Genomic DNA, 14,090 nt, shown 5'->3' on the forward strand with positions numbered 1-14,090 from the left:
GGCAGGAGGCCCGCCAGTCAGGACTGTCCGGTCTGGGCCCGCCGGCCTCGTCGTCGGCCATTCATCCACCACCTTTCTAGAAAGCTGGCCGTGGGAGCAAGGTGTCGGCTTCGGGAGCTGCCCCTGGGTGGTGGGAACCCCAGTTTACAGAAGTGGGGGTGTTGGGGATCCAGCACTGCCTGCTGACCCTGGGGCTGAGCCCGAGTCTGTGGGGTGGACGGTGGATGAAAGGAACCTACTGCAGGACCCGGCCGGCGTCCAGGGAACCGCGGGGGGCGGGCCGCGTGGGAAACCACACCGGCTCTCAGTGTGGCGGGGGGAGTGGGGTTCCTGCTTCACAGGTTTGGGGCTCCTCCGTCCCTGCGGTCCAGGCTGAGCATCTGCTCTGAGCAGACCTCCAGGAGAGCCCCCCACGCGCACGCGTGTGGGGTCACGGTGATGCCCCCGACCTGCAAACCTGGGTCCTGTGACCATGACCCTTTGTCTCAAAAGCTTACCCACGTGTGCTCTGACCTCTAACAGGCGGAGTCCTAGAACTTTCTGAAAGACTACAGTCCTTGGGTGGTTCGAATGGAATCTCCCACTTTTTTTCTTGGATCAACGATTGATCAGGTTTTCTGTGGATATGAGAAAAGCCAGTTTCCTTAGGCTCTCGGTTCTTTCAGGGAAAAGGCCCGGTGCCTTCAGAGGCCGCAGGGGGATCCACACACTGAGTGCCCTGGGGGCACCCCCTGAGCCAGGCCAGGCCTCGGGGATGGTCACACCTGCTCTTCTGAGAAGCCCTTCCTGTGCAGAAGGAGGGGGACATGGGGACCCTGTCTCCTGTGTCTCCAGGCACCAAGGAGCGCGTCAGGAGAGGCTGGACACAGGCCCGCCCCCACGCGAGGCGCTGGGCTCTGGAGCGCCGGGCCGGGGCTCCCACTGGTGGCCTCCCTGCCAACCCTGGTGGTGACCCCAGGCCTTGCTCTGGGCACTGCAGCCTCCCTGGACGTCCCGGGCGAGTGGCCACTGCCTCCTCAGGGCCCCGCTTCCCAGGGGCGGCCCTTCCTCTACCTGGGCTCTGCCCAGCCCACCGGGCATCTGTGCGTCCCAGGACAGCCGCTGGCCTCGTCTGAGCCCCCGGGGGCCCCCTGCAAGTCCCAGGAAGGCGCTGGCCTCGTCCGGGCCCCCGGGACCCCCATGCACATCCTGGGACGGCCACTGGCCTCATCTGGGCCCCCAGAACCCTCCTGCGAGTCCCGGGACAGCCTCTGGCCTCGTCTGGGCCCCCGGGACCCCCATGCACGTCCTGGGGTGGCTGCTGGCCTCGTCCGAACCTGGAGGGGCCCCTGCACATCCTGGGATGGCCGCTGGCCTCGTCCGAGCCCCCAGGGCACCCCCCTCCGGGAAGCCTCCGCTCCTGCTTCCTAATCTGAGACCCACCTCCCCCACAGCCGTCAGAGAAGTGAGAACCAGGTGTGTGACGAGCCACGTGTTTTATTTCCTTTCTCAAGATGATTTCCAGCTGAATAAAGTTAGTAGAGATTCAAAGGAAAGAATACCACAAAGTATATTTAGTTAATTCTTGCCTAATGGATCATTTTAGAGTAAACTTGTATACAAAGGAGGATAAAATAAGGAACACTGAATCAACAGCCGACGGTTAATATGTAATCAAGTATTTAAAAAATCAGGACCAAAGGGCAAAGGTGCCCTCGCTACGCAAATACGCAATGCTGAATTTGTAAACTCCTGAGCGATGCTGTTCCTGACGGGCGCCTGAAATAAAAGCGCACGCCCGCGACCCCGGCAACAGCGTCTTCTCCGTGGGCAGCACGCGGACACACAGGTGGGGCTCACAGACGGGTCTGTAAACAGAGCCCGAAAGCGCTGAATCGAGGTAAAAGTAGACGAGCTACTTCAATGTAAGAAAGCACGTCAGCTAAAACGCGGATATAAACATCGGCCACCCGTCCGCCCACCCGCTGCCGCAACGGTTACTTCAGCCCAGGGGTCTCGAGGGTCTTTCTTCTGTAGAAAAGACGTCACACTTGCAGTGCGAACACTTCCGCCACCAGCCAAGCTAGAAGGACCTGGTGGTCCAGGCGAGGGTCCAGGGCCAGCTGAACACTGACCCCCAGCAAGTCCTCGGGGGTCTCTCTGTTCTTTTCTGGGGGCTGCTGGGAGGACGGTGTCGCCGGCAGTGGGGGCCGTGGGAGGCGGCCCCTCGGGTCACAGGCTTGGGGTGGGGTTGGAGGTTCACGTCATGTTTCCACGACTCGAAGGGGCGTGACTGGCGGCATCTCAGTGGCCGTTCTGGCCTGTTTAAAAACAGTGACAAACCCCTCCTGCTTCTCGTTTTAAAAAGAACACACAGCGTGCACAGCGTTTTTATCTCCTCCGTCTGTCTTTGCCAACCGTTGCCTCAAATCGTTTGTGGACCAAAGTATAAATCAATAAAAAGGATAAATCAGATGGTGCCACCAGGCGCAGCAGGGGGCGGGCACCCCCCAGCCCCAGCCGAGGCGCTGGGTCTGAGCAGGTGGGCCTGTGGGAGAAGGGTCAGGCCGGGGCTCTGCTGGGCTCCCCACACCTCTGCTAAGGGGCCTGCGGGGTCTGTAGCTCGGGGGGCTGACCCCAAGCCCAGCGCACTCCTCCTCTGACCCCAGCCCCTGCAGGTGGGCGGCCGCAGGGCCAGCGCCCGCCCAGGCCGCAGCAGGACTCACAGGCCCGCGAACGCTGCTCTGCCGGCGGTGGGAGAGATGGCCGGTGACGGGTCTGGGAGAGATGGCCGGTGACGGGTCCCGCTCCTCAGCAGGTCCTGAGGGAAAGCGCCCTTGGAGTCACCTGGAAGCAGCACTGGAAACTGCCCTTCACGGCTCTGAGAGTCAGCGTCCAAGGGAGCAGTCTCCCCGCGTCTGTTGGCTCTGGCCAGGCTTGGGGGGCTGGAGCAGCCGTGCCCGGACCCCAGTGAGGCCTGGACCCCTGACGCCACTCGGGGTCACTTCGGAGGGCTGTACTTGTCGCTGGCCCTGAGGATGGTTGGCCTAAAAGACAGCTCAAAGGACCTCTGGTCACTGAAGCTCTGGGCTCGGTACTTGGCCAGGTGTGGCCCGCGCCTGCTGCGCCCCACCCCGGGGGCATCTGGGGGCCCCTCCTGGGCAGGGCCACGGGGCGCAAGGCTGCTCCCCAGCTTGGGTGTGGGCACTGCAGAGCTTTGCGCTGGCCGGAGGCTGGGGGCCACCGGACTCTGCCCCTTCTGGATGCTGTAGGGTGCCTGGATCTCCCCTTCCCGGGGGCTGGGGGCTGCCGGACTCTGCCCCTCCAAGCTCTGCGCCTTCCTGAGACTGGGGGCCACCCAGCTCCGCCCCTCCTGGATGCTGAAGGGTGCCTGGATCTCTCTCTCCCCGGGGCTGGGGGCCACCTGGCTCTGCCCCTTCTGGATGCTGTAGGGTGCCTGGATCTGCCCCTCCCCGGGGCTGGGGGCCACCTGGCTCTGCCCCTTCCTGAGACTGGGGGCCACCCAGCGTCGCCCCTCCTGGACGCTGAAGGGTGCCTGGATCTGCCCCTCCCGGGGGCTGGGGGCTGCCGGACTCTGCCCCTCCAAGCTCTGCGCCTTCCTGAGACTGGGGGCCACCCAGCTCCGCCCCTCCTGGATGCTGAAGGGTGCCTGGATCTCTCTCTCCCCGGGGCTGGGGGCCGCCTGGCTCTGCCCCTTCTTGAGACTGGGGGACACCCAGGTTTGCCCTTTCTGGATGCTGAAGGGTGCCTGGATCTCCCTCTCCTCGGGGCTGGGGGCTGCCAGGCTCTGCCTCTCCTGGATATTGGAGGGTGCCTGGATCTCCCTCTCCTCGGGGCTGGGGGATGCTGGACTCTGCCCCTCTCCCAGTAGCGCTCGGGGGCCCCCCTGACCACCCCTGGGGGCTGGAACCTGGGGTGCCTCATTTCTGCCCACTGTGAGTGTCACTCCCCCTGAGCCGCTCACGGGCCGTGCTGAGTTGGGGGGCACCGTTTGGCTCGCCTGGGCCTTTGCTGGGAGCGTGGGGCTCCCCGAGGGGGACAGGGCCTGGCTCTCGGAAGTCGGGGCCCTCCGCTCCTCCAGGAGACCCTCGGCGTGCCCCGCTTGCTGCCTCCGCGGGAGCTCTGGGCCCTTCCCGGCACGCCTGCTGAGAGCCTCCTCCCGGGGCCTACTCCCAGCCTCCCTGGCCCCTCGCGAGCCGGACCTCTCGCCCCAAAGGCCTTCTCCCTTCCTTCCAGAATCATCCCGACTCACAGCCCCTGGGCACCCCTCCTCTCGTCCATGGCGACTTTCTCCCGTGCCCAGACCAGCCCGCTCTCCTCCCTCCACTTGCCCGGAAGCCTGGAGGTCAGGGTGCTTCGGGGCCACCCTGTCCCCCCATGGCCTGTCCACTGCTGTGGACGAGGGGCCGGGCTGGCGGGAAGGCCCGGCACTGAGGGGAAGCTGTTCGCTGGACGAGGGGCCCGCCCTGCCCTCTGCCTGCTGCTGCTCAGGAAGCTGAGGCCTCGGAGTCCCTGCCCCGTGGCTCCCCCGGGGCGCCGGCAGGCCTGGGACTGGAGCTGGGCGCTCCAGGCTGTCCCCCCGAGGCCTCTGCCACGTGGTGCCAGCGACCCTGCCTCCTGCCTCCACCTTCACTCCGCCTGTGGCCACGTCACCGGTGGCCAGTTCACCCAGAGCCACCAGGTGGGGCTGGACGGCCAGGGTTGGTGCGCTGGGGGCCTCCTGAGAGGGGCCGGGCGGGGACCCCAAGGCCGAGCTGTGGCCACAGGGCTGGTGAGCAGCCTCCTCGGCCATGACACCCACAAGACCCGGGCCTGCGGGCCACCCAGCCCTCCCACCCTCCCACTGCCCAGCTGCCAAGTTTCTGGGGCTCAGGGCTGGGGGACTCTGGGAGGCGCTGCCCACCGGCTCCCGCCTGGGGGCTCTGACGCCAGGTGGTGTCTTTTCATTTGAGGAGGAGGCTCTCTTCTCACCAAGATCACGGCTGGCGCTCCCTGCAGCTATAGGCACTCGCCCAGCTGACTCCAGGCGTGGCGGGGCCCCCCGGGGTCCTTCCTGCTCCCTCGGGGGGCTCCTGCGCACCGGGCTCAGGCTCTCGGGCCTCGTTCCAGCCCCAGCCGGTGCCGTTGGCCACGTGGGGACACGCGTCCCGCTCTTGCTGTCGGGCACCGGTGCTTGCTGGCCGCCGGGTGCACAGCCCATGTGGCCCCTCCGACGGTTCTCCCAGGCACTGGCGTCGCCGCCTGGCCGTTCCTGCAGTTCTGACTGCTGAGGCGGCTCAGAACTCAGGGGGGACGCGTCCTGCTCACGCACATCCTTGGGCTTCAGGAGCCATTGTGAGGCCCCAGGCCCAGGTCTGGCGTCCTTTCCTCCCAGGGAGCTGTTCTGTGGCTCCGTCGTGGAGACGGCCGCGGGGAGGTCTGGACCGCGGGCAGCAGTACCGTGTGCGGCTGCGAGCCTCGGCGCCGCCCCTGCGCCCTGCGGCGGTGCACCCTGGCTCCCGCTCTCGGCCGTGGGGGAATGTGGGGCGCCTGGGTTTCCCGTCTCACTGACCCCGCCCAGAGGACCCCAGCCTTGGTCTCCTGACGCCCTTTGCGGGGTGGCGGGAGGGGGCGGCATCGTGTGGACCACCGGGAGTCTGACCGTGACCTGTGGGGGCTCCATGGCCGGCTGTGTGCGCCGCGCGGCCTGGGCAGAGGGTGCGGTGAGTGCGGCCAGTGGGGGGATGTGTCCCGGCGCCTTCTCTTCTGGGAAGCTCTCCTGGATGGCGAAGAGGGGCTCTGGCACCCAGTCCACACTCGCTGTGTCCATCTCGTCCTCTGAGCTGCACACGGTCAAGGTGACCTCGGGGCCAGCCCCCTCGTGGCCTCCGGAGAGTCCTGGTCGCGGCCCCAGGCTTACTCCCCTGGCCCCCTGAGCAGCTCCCTGACCACCTGGGCTGGCTGGGCCCAGCGCGGAGCTCGCAGGCTTGCAGCCAGGATGGGCTTCGCTCCCGGGGGAGGCGGCAGCGGGGGCTGCCCGGGGGACACATTCGGCCTCCATACCTGGGAGCCCTGTCTCCAGGCCGTCCCTGGAAGCTGCCAGCGGGCCGTTGGAGGGCGGCGGGGGCCGCCACCCCGGCTCTCTGCTCCCTCCGGGGGTCTCTGCCGCGTCGGGGGAGTTGCCCGTCTCCCCTCGGGGCGCACGGCCCACGCCCGTGTGGGTGACTCGGGTGCCGTGGGACAGCCAGCTCCGGGGCCCGCAGACCACGGTGGCGACGCTGAAGGGCAGCGCGGGCTCGGTGGAGCAGGCCAGGAGGCGGGCGGCCGGCGCGCGGAGGCAGCTACTGGCCAGGGTGGCCACGCGGAATACGCGCGGCTCCGGCCGGTGCAGCGGCCTCCGCGGCGGGCGCTTCTTCGAGCGCTCCTCCGCGCGCCGCGGCAGGAGTCCGGCCTCCGCGCACAGGCCGCCGCTCTGCGCAAACTTCTCCCGCAGCCTGGCCAGCGCCGCGCTCCGCGCACCGGCCTTCACCTTCGCCTTCGCGGCCAGGCCCCCCGCGGCTGCGGGCGGCTCTGCGGGAGGCTGCTCCGCGGCCTGCTTCTCCTCCGCGGCCAGGAACACCTTCAGGATGCTCTTCACCGAGCTCCTCCCAGCCGGGAGGGCCCGCGGCTTCTCGCGGCCCGGTGGCTCCCTGCCGGGGGCCGGGCGACCGGCTGCCTCCCCGGCCTTCTCCAGCAGCTTGTGGATGGTGGCGGCCACCAGGCTCCTTCCAGGGCCCTGCTTGTCCTTGAAGATCAGCCGCCCCACCTCCCGGGTCCTCTTGAGGCGGGGCTCGCGGCCGCTGCCCATGAACCTGGCCTGGAGCAGCTGGAAGCGCGTGGGCCGCCGCTGGGCGTCCTGGGGCTCAGGGGCCCGGCTAGCCTTGCCCTCTGCCCTCCGGGCGGCAAGAGGCCCCGGGGCCGCGTCCTCGCGGTCGGTCAGGTAGAGCAGCAGGCTGCTGAGGATGGCGCGCGCCGCTGGGTTGCAGGTAACCCGGCCCACCTTCTTTTTCAGGGCTTGGACTTCGATGGGCGTCTTGTCGCTGCAAACCTTGCTGCTCCTGGGGCTGCAGGGAAAGAATGAATCGTCACAGATTTTATCTTCGTTTTTCTAGGGTGAGCCCGTACAACATTTCTTATGGGACGATCCCATTTAAAACACCTCAGGAAGCCCAGGAATGGGGCCTGGGTGCCGAGGGGCTTGGCTTCTAGTCGTCCCTGCTTCTGCTCCAAGAGTCAGGGTCGCCCAGGCCCCTCTGGGCCACTGTGTCCCCTTCTGTTAACTGGCCATTGTTCTGACCGGGCCTCTGCAGAGCTTGGAGAGAGCACTTGGGAAAACTGCTTGCACCGGTGGTGTTCACACTTTTTTTTTTTTTTTTAATGCGGGCCTTCCTTGTTTGAAGCTAAAGGCAAAGGAGAAAAGGAAAGATATACCCATTTGAATGCAGAGTTCCCAAGAATAGCAAGGAGAGATAAGAAAGCCTGCCTCAGTGATCAATGCAAAGAAATAGATGAAAACAATAGAATGAGAAAGACTAGAGATCTCGTCAAGAAAATTAGAGATACCAAGGGAACATTTCATGCAAAGATGGGCACAATAAAGGACAGAAGTGGTATAGACATAACAGAAGCAGAAGATATTAAGAGGTGGCAAGAATACACAGAAGAACTATACCAAAAAGATCTTCATGACCCGGATAACCACAATGGTGTGTGTGATCATTCACCTAGAGCCAGACATCCTGGAATGTGAAGTCAAGTGGGCCTTAGGAAGCATCACTGTGAACAAAGCTAGTGGAGGTGATAGAATTCCAGTTGAGCTATTTCAAATCCTAAAAGATGAAGCTGTGAAAGTGCTGCACTCAGTGTGCCAGCAAATTTGGAAAACTCAGCAGTGGCCACAGGACTGGGAAAGGTCAGTTTTCATTCCAATCCCAAAGAAAGGATTTCTTTGGGAATGCCAAAGAATGCTCAAACTACTGCACAATTGCACTCATCTCACACGCTAGTAAAGTAATGCTCAAAATTCTCCAAGCTAGGCTTTAACAGTACGTGAACCATGAACTTCCATCGTTCAAGCTGGATTTAGAAAAGGCAGAGGAACCAGAGATCAAATTGCCAACATCCGCTGGATCATTGAAAAAGCAAGAGAGTTCCAGAAAAACATCTATTTCTGCTTAATTGACTATGCCAAAGCCTTTGACTCTGTGGATCACAATAAACTGTGGAAAATTCTGAAAGAGATGGGAATACCAGACCACCTGACCTACCTCCTGAGAAATCTGTATGCAGGTCAAGAAGCAACAGTTAGAACTGGACATGGAACAACAGACTGGTTCCAAATTGGGAAAGGAGTACATTAAGGCTGTATATTTTCACCCTGCTTATTTAACTTGTATGCAGAGTACATCATGCAAAATGCCGGGCTGGATGAAGCACAAGCTGGAATCAAGATTGCCGGGAGAAATATCAATAACTTCAGATATGCAGATGACACCACCCTTATGGCAGAAAGTGAAGAACTAAAGAGCCTCTTGATGCAAGTGAAAGAGGAGAGTGAAAAAGTTGGTTTAAAACTCAACATTCAGAAAACTAAGATCATGGCATCTGGTCCCATCACTTCATGACAAATAGATGGTGAAACAATGGAAACAGTGACAGACTTTATTTTTGGGGGGTCCAAAATCACTGCAGATGGTGACTGCAGCCATGAAATTAAAAGATGCTTGCTCCTTGGAAGAAAAGCTACAACCAACCTAGACAGCTGGAGAAGGCAATGGCACCCCACTCCAGTACTCTTGCCTGGAAAATCCCGTGGACAGAGGAGCCTGGTAGGCTGCAGTCCATGGGGTCGCTAAGAGTCGGACACAACTGAACGACTTCACTTTGACTTTTCACTTTCATGCATTGGAGGAGGAAATGGCAACCCACTCCAGTGTTCTTGCCTGGAGAATCCCATGGACAGAGGAGCCTGGTGGGCTGCCGTCTATGGGGTCGCACAGAGTCGGACACGACTGAAGCGATTTAGCAGCAGCAGCAGCAACCTAGACAGCATATTAAAAAGCAGAGACATTACCAACAAAGGTCCGTCTAGTCAAGGCTATGGTTTTTCCTGTGGTCATGTATGTATGTGAGAGGTGGACCGTAAAAAAAGCTGAGCACTGAAGAATTGATGCTTTTGAACTGTGGTGTTGGAGAAGACTCTTGAGAGTCCCTTGGGCTGCAAGGAAATCCAACCAGTCTAAAGGAAATGAGTTCTGAATATCCATTGGAAGGACTGATGCTGAAGCTGAAACTCCAATACTTTGGCCACCTGATGTAAAGAACTGACTCATTGGAAAAGACCCTGATGCTGGGAAAGATTGAAGGTAGGAGGAGAAGGGGATGACAGGGGATGAGATGGTTGGATGGCATCACGGACTCCATGACTGACTTAATGGACATGAGTTTGAGTAAACTCCAGGAGTTGGAGATGGAGAGAGGCCTGGTGTGCTGCAGTCCAAGGGGTCACAAAGAGTCAGGTGTGACTGAGTGACTGAATTGAATGAGCTTTGTTTGCATAAGATCACTGCTGCTAAGTCACTTCAGTCGTGTCTGACTCTGTGTGACCCCACAGACAGCAGCCCACCAGGTTCCCCCGTCCCTGGGATTCTCCAGGCAAGAACACTGGAGTGGCTTGCCATTTCCTTCTCCAATGCATGAAAGTGAAAAGTGAAAGTGAAGTCGCTCAGTTGTGTTCGACCCTCAGCGACCCCATGGACTGCAGCCTTCCAGGCTCCCCTATCCGTGGGATTTTCCAGGCAAGAGGACTGGAGTGGGGTGCCATTGCATAAGGTAGGAAAAAGCAAAAGGAGTTTCTATTCTGTGGTTCTGTTGGTTCCTCTAACCACACCGTGCCCTGACTCAGCCCGAAGGGGAACGTCCCCAGCTCTGAGACTCTGCCCGCTGTGGACAGTGGGACTCAGGCGCTGGAGGGTCTCACTAGAGTGGAAGTGATGGGGGGGGCGGGGATGATGGAGTGGTGGCCGCAGAGCTGGAGTGGGTAGACTTCGCTGTGTGTCAAGGGAGGAGGGCTGAGGTCACCACCGGGGCCGCCTTCCTGAGCCCCTAAGAAACGCTCCCAGAGAAACCCCAAGACTGAGAAGCCTGAGCCCCACCCTGCAGCCCTGTCCCCAAGGACCCTTCACTCCAGCCTGGCCACCTGCAGGCGGTGCCTCTACAGGATTCCTGGGGTGGGGGTCTCAGTCCGACGTCCGGACGAGACACTTTCCCCTGAGCCTGTCGGCCGAGTGCTGCTGAAGCCTCCTCCCTGGTGGGGCCCAGCCTCTACAGTTGGTCGTTTGGCAAAGACGGGCCCAGAATCGCAGTCCAGCCCTCCCCCACTGGCCGCTCATTCCCGGAGATGATCGGCACAGTGCGAAGATTACTGGGCTGTGTGCGGGCCGGGACACACGCTAAGTGGCTGACGCTAGGGGCGGCGGGCAGAGCCTCGGAAACCAGCACTTGTGAGTCTGCGGGGAGAAGGCTGCGGCGGGAAAATGCTGGACACACAGCGGGCAGAAACACAGAGGCTGGACGCAAGCCTGCGAACACACATTTCTTTTCGTACTTCTATTATTTTTGCAGAAGCGAGAGCTCTATTTTCAGAAGCTGCACACAAACTTCTCTCAAGGGGCCGTTAGCGGGGCTTCCATAGCGGTGTGACAGCCGTGGGGTCCTCCGTGAGCCGGGCGCACGCCCACTGCCTGGAGCGGATCTCGGGCTGAGTTGCTCGGGTCCAGGCGGAGGGGGCTGGACGCGTCCGCGGGCCTCTCCTGGGGACCCTGCGTTCACCGCGGCGCCGTGAACTCGCACAGAGCGGGCTCCGCGCGTTCGCCTCGGCCCGCAGGACCCAGAGCGGCTGGTCTGAGGCGCTGGACTTGCGTTTCCGGCAGGCTCCCGGAGCGGACGCAGCGCCCAGGACCCACCGTGAGAACCTCGTGCAGCGGGGCCTCTCCAGCCTCAGACCCCGACGTGGGGGGCGAGGCTCCTCAACAGGCCAGGCCTGAAGGCACCGAGAGGGCGCAGGGACCGCGGCTGAAAGCAGAAACGGCGGGGCGGGGCGGGGCAGCACCGGCGTCTGAGCTCCGAGCCCGCCGGAGGGGCCGCGCTCTGCGCTTGCGCCCGCCCGCGCCCTCCGCCCGGGGCCCCCAGCTCCCAGCCCAGGGCCTCTGCAGCCTGCCCATCGCAGGGGCCCGCCCAGCGCTGCCCGGGGCACAGCCCCGGGGTGGGCGTGAGCAAGCCCATCCCAGGAGGAGAGCGGAGCACGTTTCTCCGGGGGCAGTGGAAGCAGTAGGGCCGCAGTAGACACGCCCAGTGTGGTCCTGTCAGGAACTCAGGCTCCCGAGAGGTCACTTGAAACACAGGATCACCAGTCAGCGCCGGCGACACCGCGCCCCCCGGCCAGCGCCGGGCCCCCGCGGCCGTCACAGGTGGGCAGGACGCCGGGGTCCTGCACCCGCTCCTTGTCCTAAAAGGCAGCGGCGTCCAGCGCCCGCGGGGCCACGCCCCCACCAGGGCCCCTGTTCTGCCTGGCCTGGGCCGGCTCTGCAGCACGTGGGCGTGTGTTGGGGGCAGCGACTGGACGGCCCCGCCCCCGCGTCCCCCGCTGAGATAAAGGTTTCCTGGGCACAGGCTGCCTCCAGCCCTGAGGGTCGGATACTATTTTAGGACCTGAGAGTTAAATAGCAGAGTGCTGTGGGGACACACCCCTCATGCCTAGCGACTAGGGCTGCTGTGTGCGTCTGTATGTGCGTCTGTGTGTGTGTGTCTGTCCGTGCCTCTGTGCGTGTTTGTGTGTGTCTCTGCGTGCCTGTGTGTCTCTATGCGCGTCTGTATCTCTAGGTGTGTGTCTCTGTGAGTGTCTGTGTCTCTACGCATGTCTGTGTGTCTCTGCGTGCCTGTGTGTCTGTGTGTGTCTCTACGCATGTCTGTGTGTCTCTGCGTGCCTGTGTGTCTCTGTGTGTCTGTGTGTCTATGTGTCTGTGTGTGTGTGTCTCTGCCAGTGTCTCCGTGTGTCTGCATGTCATGAGAGGGAGAGAAGCCCCTGCAGTAAATGGGGTCCAGTGTGAGCATAGTAACAGTGGGTGAAGCTGGGCGAAGGGAACGTGGATTCCTTAAGCTGTTTGCGATTCTGTGCTTGAAGTGCTTGAAAACAAATGGGAAAGGACAGGGAGGAAGAAAAGCCACTGGCTTTGACAAGGGCCTCCAGGGCCCTGAAAGCAGACCGCCCCTGGGCCAGGGGGGCGCGTGAGCCCTGGCGGGGTGGGTGAGGCTCTGGGTCGAGGGTGACCTGCCCTGCCTGTGCTGCAGGGCTGGCCTGTGGTCAGGCTCCAGCCAGCCCGCGTCTCCTCGGTCTCGTCTGGGGGCCCAACGTCTCCTCGCTGGCATCTGGGAGGACCAGCCCGCGTCTCCTTGCTCAGGTCTGGGGCCCAGCGTCTCCTCGCTTCTGTCTGGGGGTGGGCAGGGGAGAGGAGAAGCCCGAGGAGCTGACGTGGGCTTAGCCTGGCCGTCACCTGTCTGCAGCTCGGCCCCGGAACCTAAGCCCCGTCCAGAGAACTCGAGGCTGAGCGGGTGGCTGGCCGCTGGAGCCCCCGAAAGGCTCGAGGCTGGCATCCTTCCGCCACACCGGCGCTCACATCATATCCACTCCTTCACCGGGAACAGGTCAAGACAGGGGGCGTCTTAACCCAGGTGGTCAGCGCTGCCTCTGTCACCCCAGGGATCCCTTACACCTTCAGGGTGAGTCTCGGGGACGGAGTTTTCAAACTCCACTTTTCGGTGGAGCACAAAGTTGGAGGCTTCCTGCTTGACATCTGGTTGGTATTTCCCTCTGTCTGGTCCGGGTGCTGGGTTCATAACTGATGGGGCGGTCAGGGAGCCAGGGGGGCTGGGGGTGGGGGTCGGCTTGTTGGAGGGCCCCTCCCTGAAGCTGTGGCGCAGGGTGTGAACCTGTGGTTCTCACACCCACGTCCTGACCGGCCCTGGGGCCGTAATGCAGGCGTGCAGTACAGATGCAGGAGGGAAATGGCCACCAAATTCAGGGCAATGGAATTTCAGGCAAGAGCTGAAGAGATGGAGAGAGATGTATGTGTGATGATCTAGGAAAATGTCCAGAAAAGTGTCAAGTGAAAAACACCCATAACAAGTCACAGGTAATGTGGGATTCCTATTTGTGCAGAGAAGTCGTGTGTGTGTGTATCACACAAATGCACGTGTGTGGCACCCCGCTTACCCTCACTGTATGTGTGCAGAGCCTTCTGGAAGGACGTGTAGGCACCGTGACCTCTCAGCCTGGTGACACCAGTCGGGTGAGGGTCTGAGGGATCCTGGGTCCCACACCTCAATTTATGGACTGGGTTTCTAAAGCTGTGTGTACGTATCCCCCTTCTAATAAAAATGAAATCAGCAACTATTACATTTTAGAACATCTGAGTACATATGGGATTGTCTTTCCTTTTATGATTTTTTTCTTTTCAAGATTTGCGTTTCCCTGAAATAGGAAAAGGAAGTGGGGGGAACGAACTTCTCTCTAATTTTATGAGCCTGAGAATCTCTGTGTTTTAGTTTATAATCAGTCTGTAAGTAGACTCGCTGCCTGACTCCCAAGGAGGCGATTAGTTCTCCTGCATCATCAGGAGGGTGGAGGCCCCACGGCTCCAGCCCAGGGGCTCCCCGACCCTGGGCACAGTGGCGCGGGCACGCGGCTCTGACGGGAGGGCGGGGCACGTGGCACAGAGGCTGCGTGGAAGCCCAACACGTCCTGTGCGCCTGGGCCAGGGTCGACTCACCTTAGCCGGCTTCCCTTCCTGGAAGATGACTCTGTTAATCTCCACACCCCCAGCCCTGCCTGCACCCGCGCGGCGGGGCACCTGCCCTCCCCCCGACTCTGACTGCCGGGAGTCCGGAGCAGTGAGGTTAGTTCGGTGGCTCAGAGGCGCTGCCTGGAGCCCCTGTGTCACAATGCGTGTGAGGCCAAGGGCTTGTCAGCACAGCCAGGGGCCCCGCGGGCCGGCGGAGCACCACCCATGGCCTCG

General features: G+C 61.8%; 1 protein-coding gene across 1 annotated transcript; it reads right to left on the bottom strand.

Annotated features, from left to right (window-relative positions):
- Positions 1 to 2,708: 2,708 nt before the first annotated feature.
- On the bottom strand, positions 2,709 to 14,083 carry LOC133258048 (collagen alpha-1(I) chain-like). The gene is made up of 6 exons (XM_061434380.1): positions 14,016 to 14,083; positions 13,289 to 13,347; positions 12,787 to 12,914; positions 11,427 to 11,524; positions 9,998 to 10,067; positions 2,709 to 7,126 (listed from the first exon to the last, which is right to left on the bottom strand). The coding sequence occupies exons 1-6, from the start codon at positions 14,081 to 14,083 to the stop codon at positions 2,981 to 2,983; spliced, it is 4,569 nt and encodes a 1,522-aa protein (XP_061290364.1). The 3' UTR covers positions 2,709 to 2,980.
- Positions 14,084 to 14,090: the final 7 nt, after the last annotated feature.

This window comes from Bos javanicus, chromosome 12 (assembly GCF_032452875.1).
Source record: "Bos javanicus breed banteng chromosome 12, ARS-OSU_banteng_1.0, whole genome shotgun sequence".
NCBI lineage: Eukaryota > Metazoa > Chordata > Mammalia > Artiodactyla > Bovidae > Bos > Bos javanicus.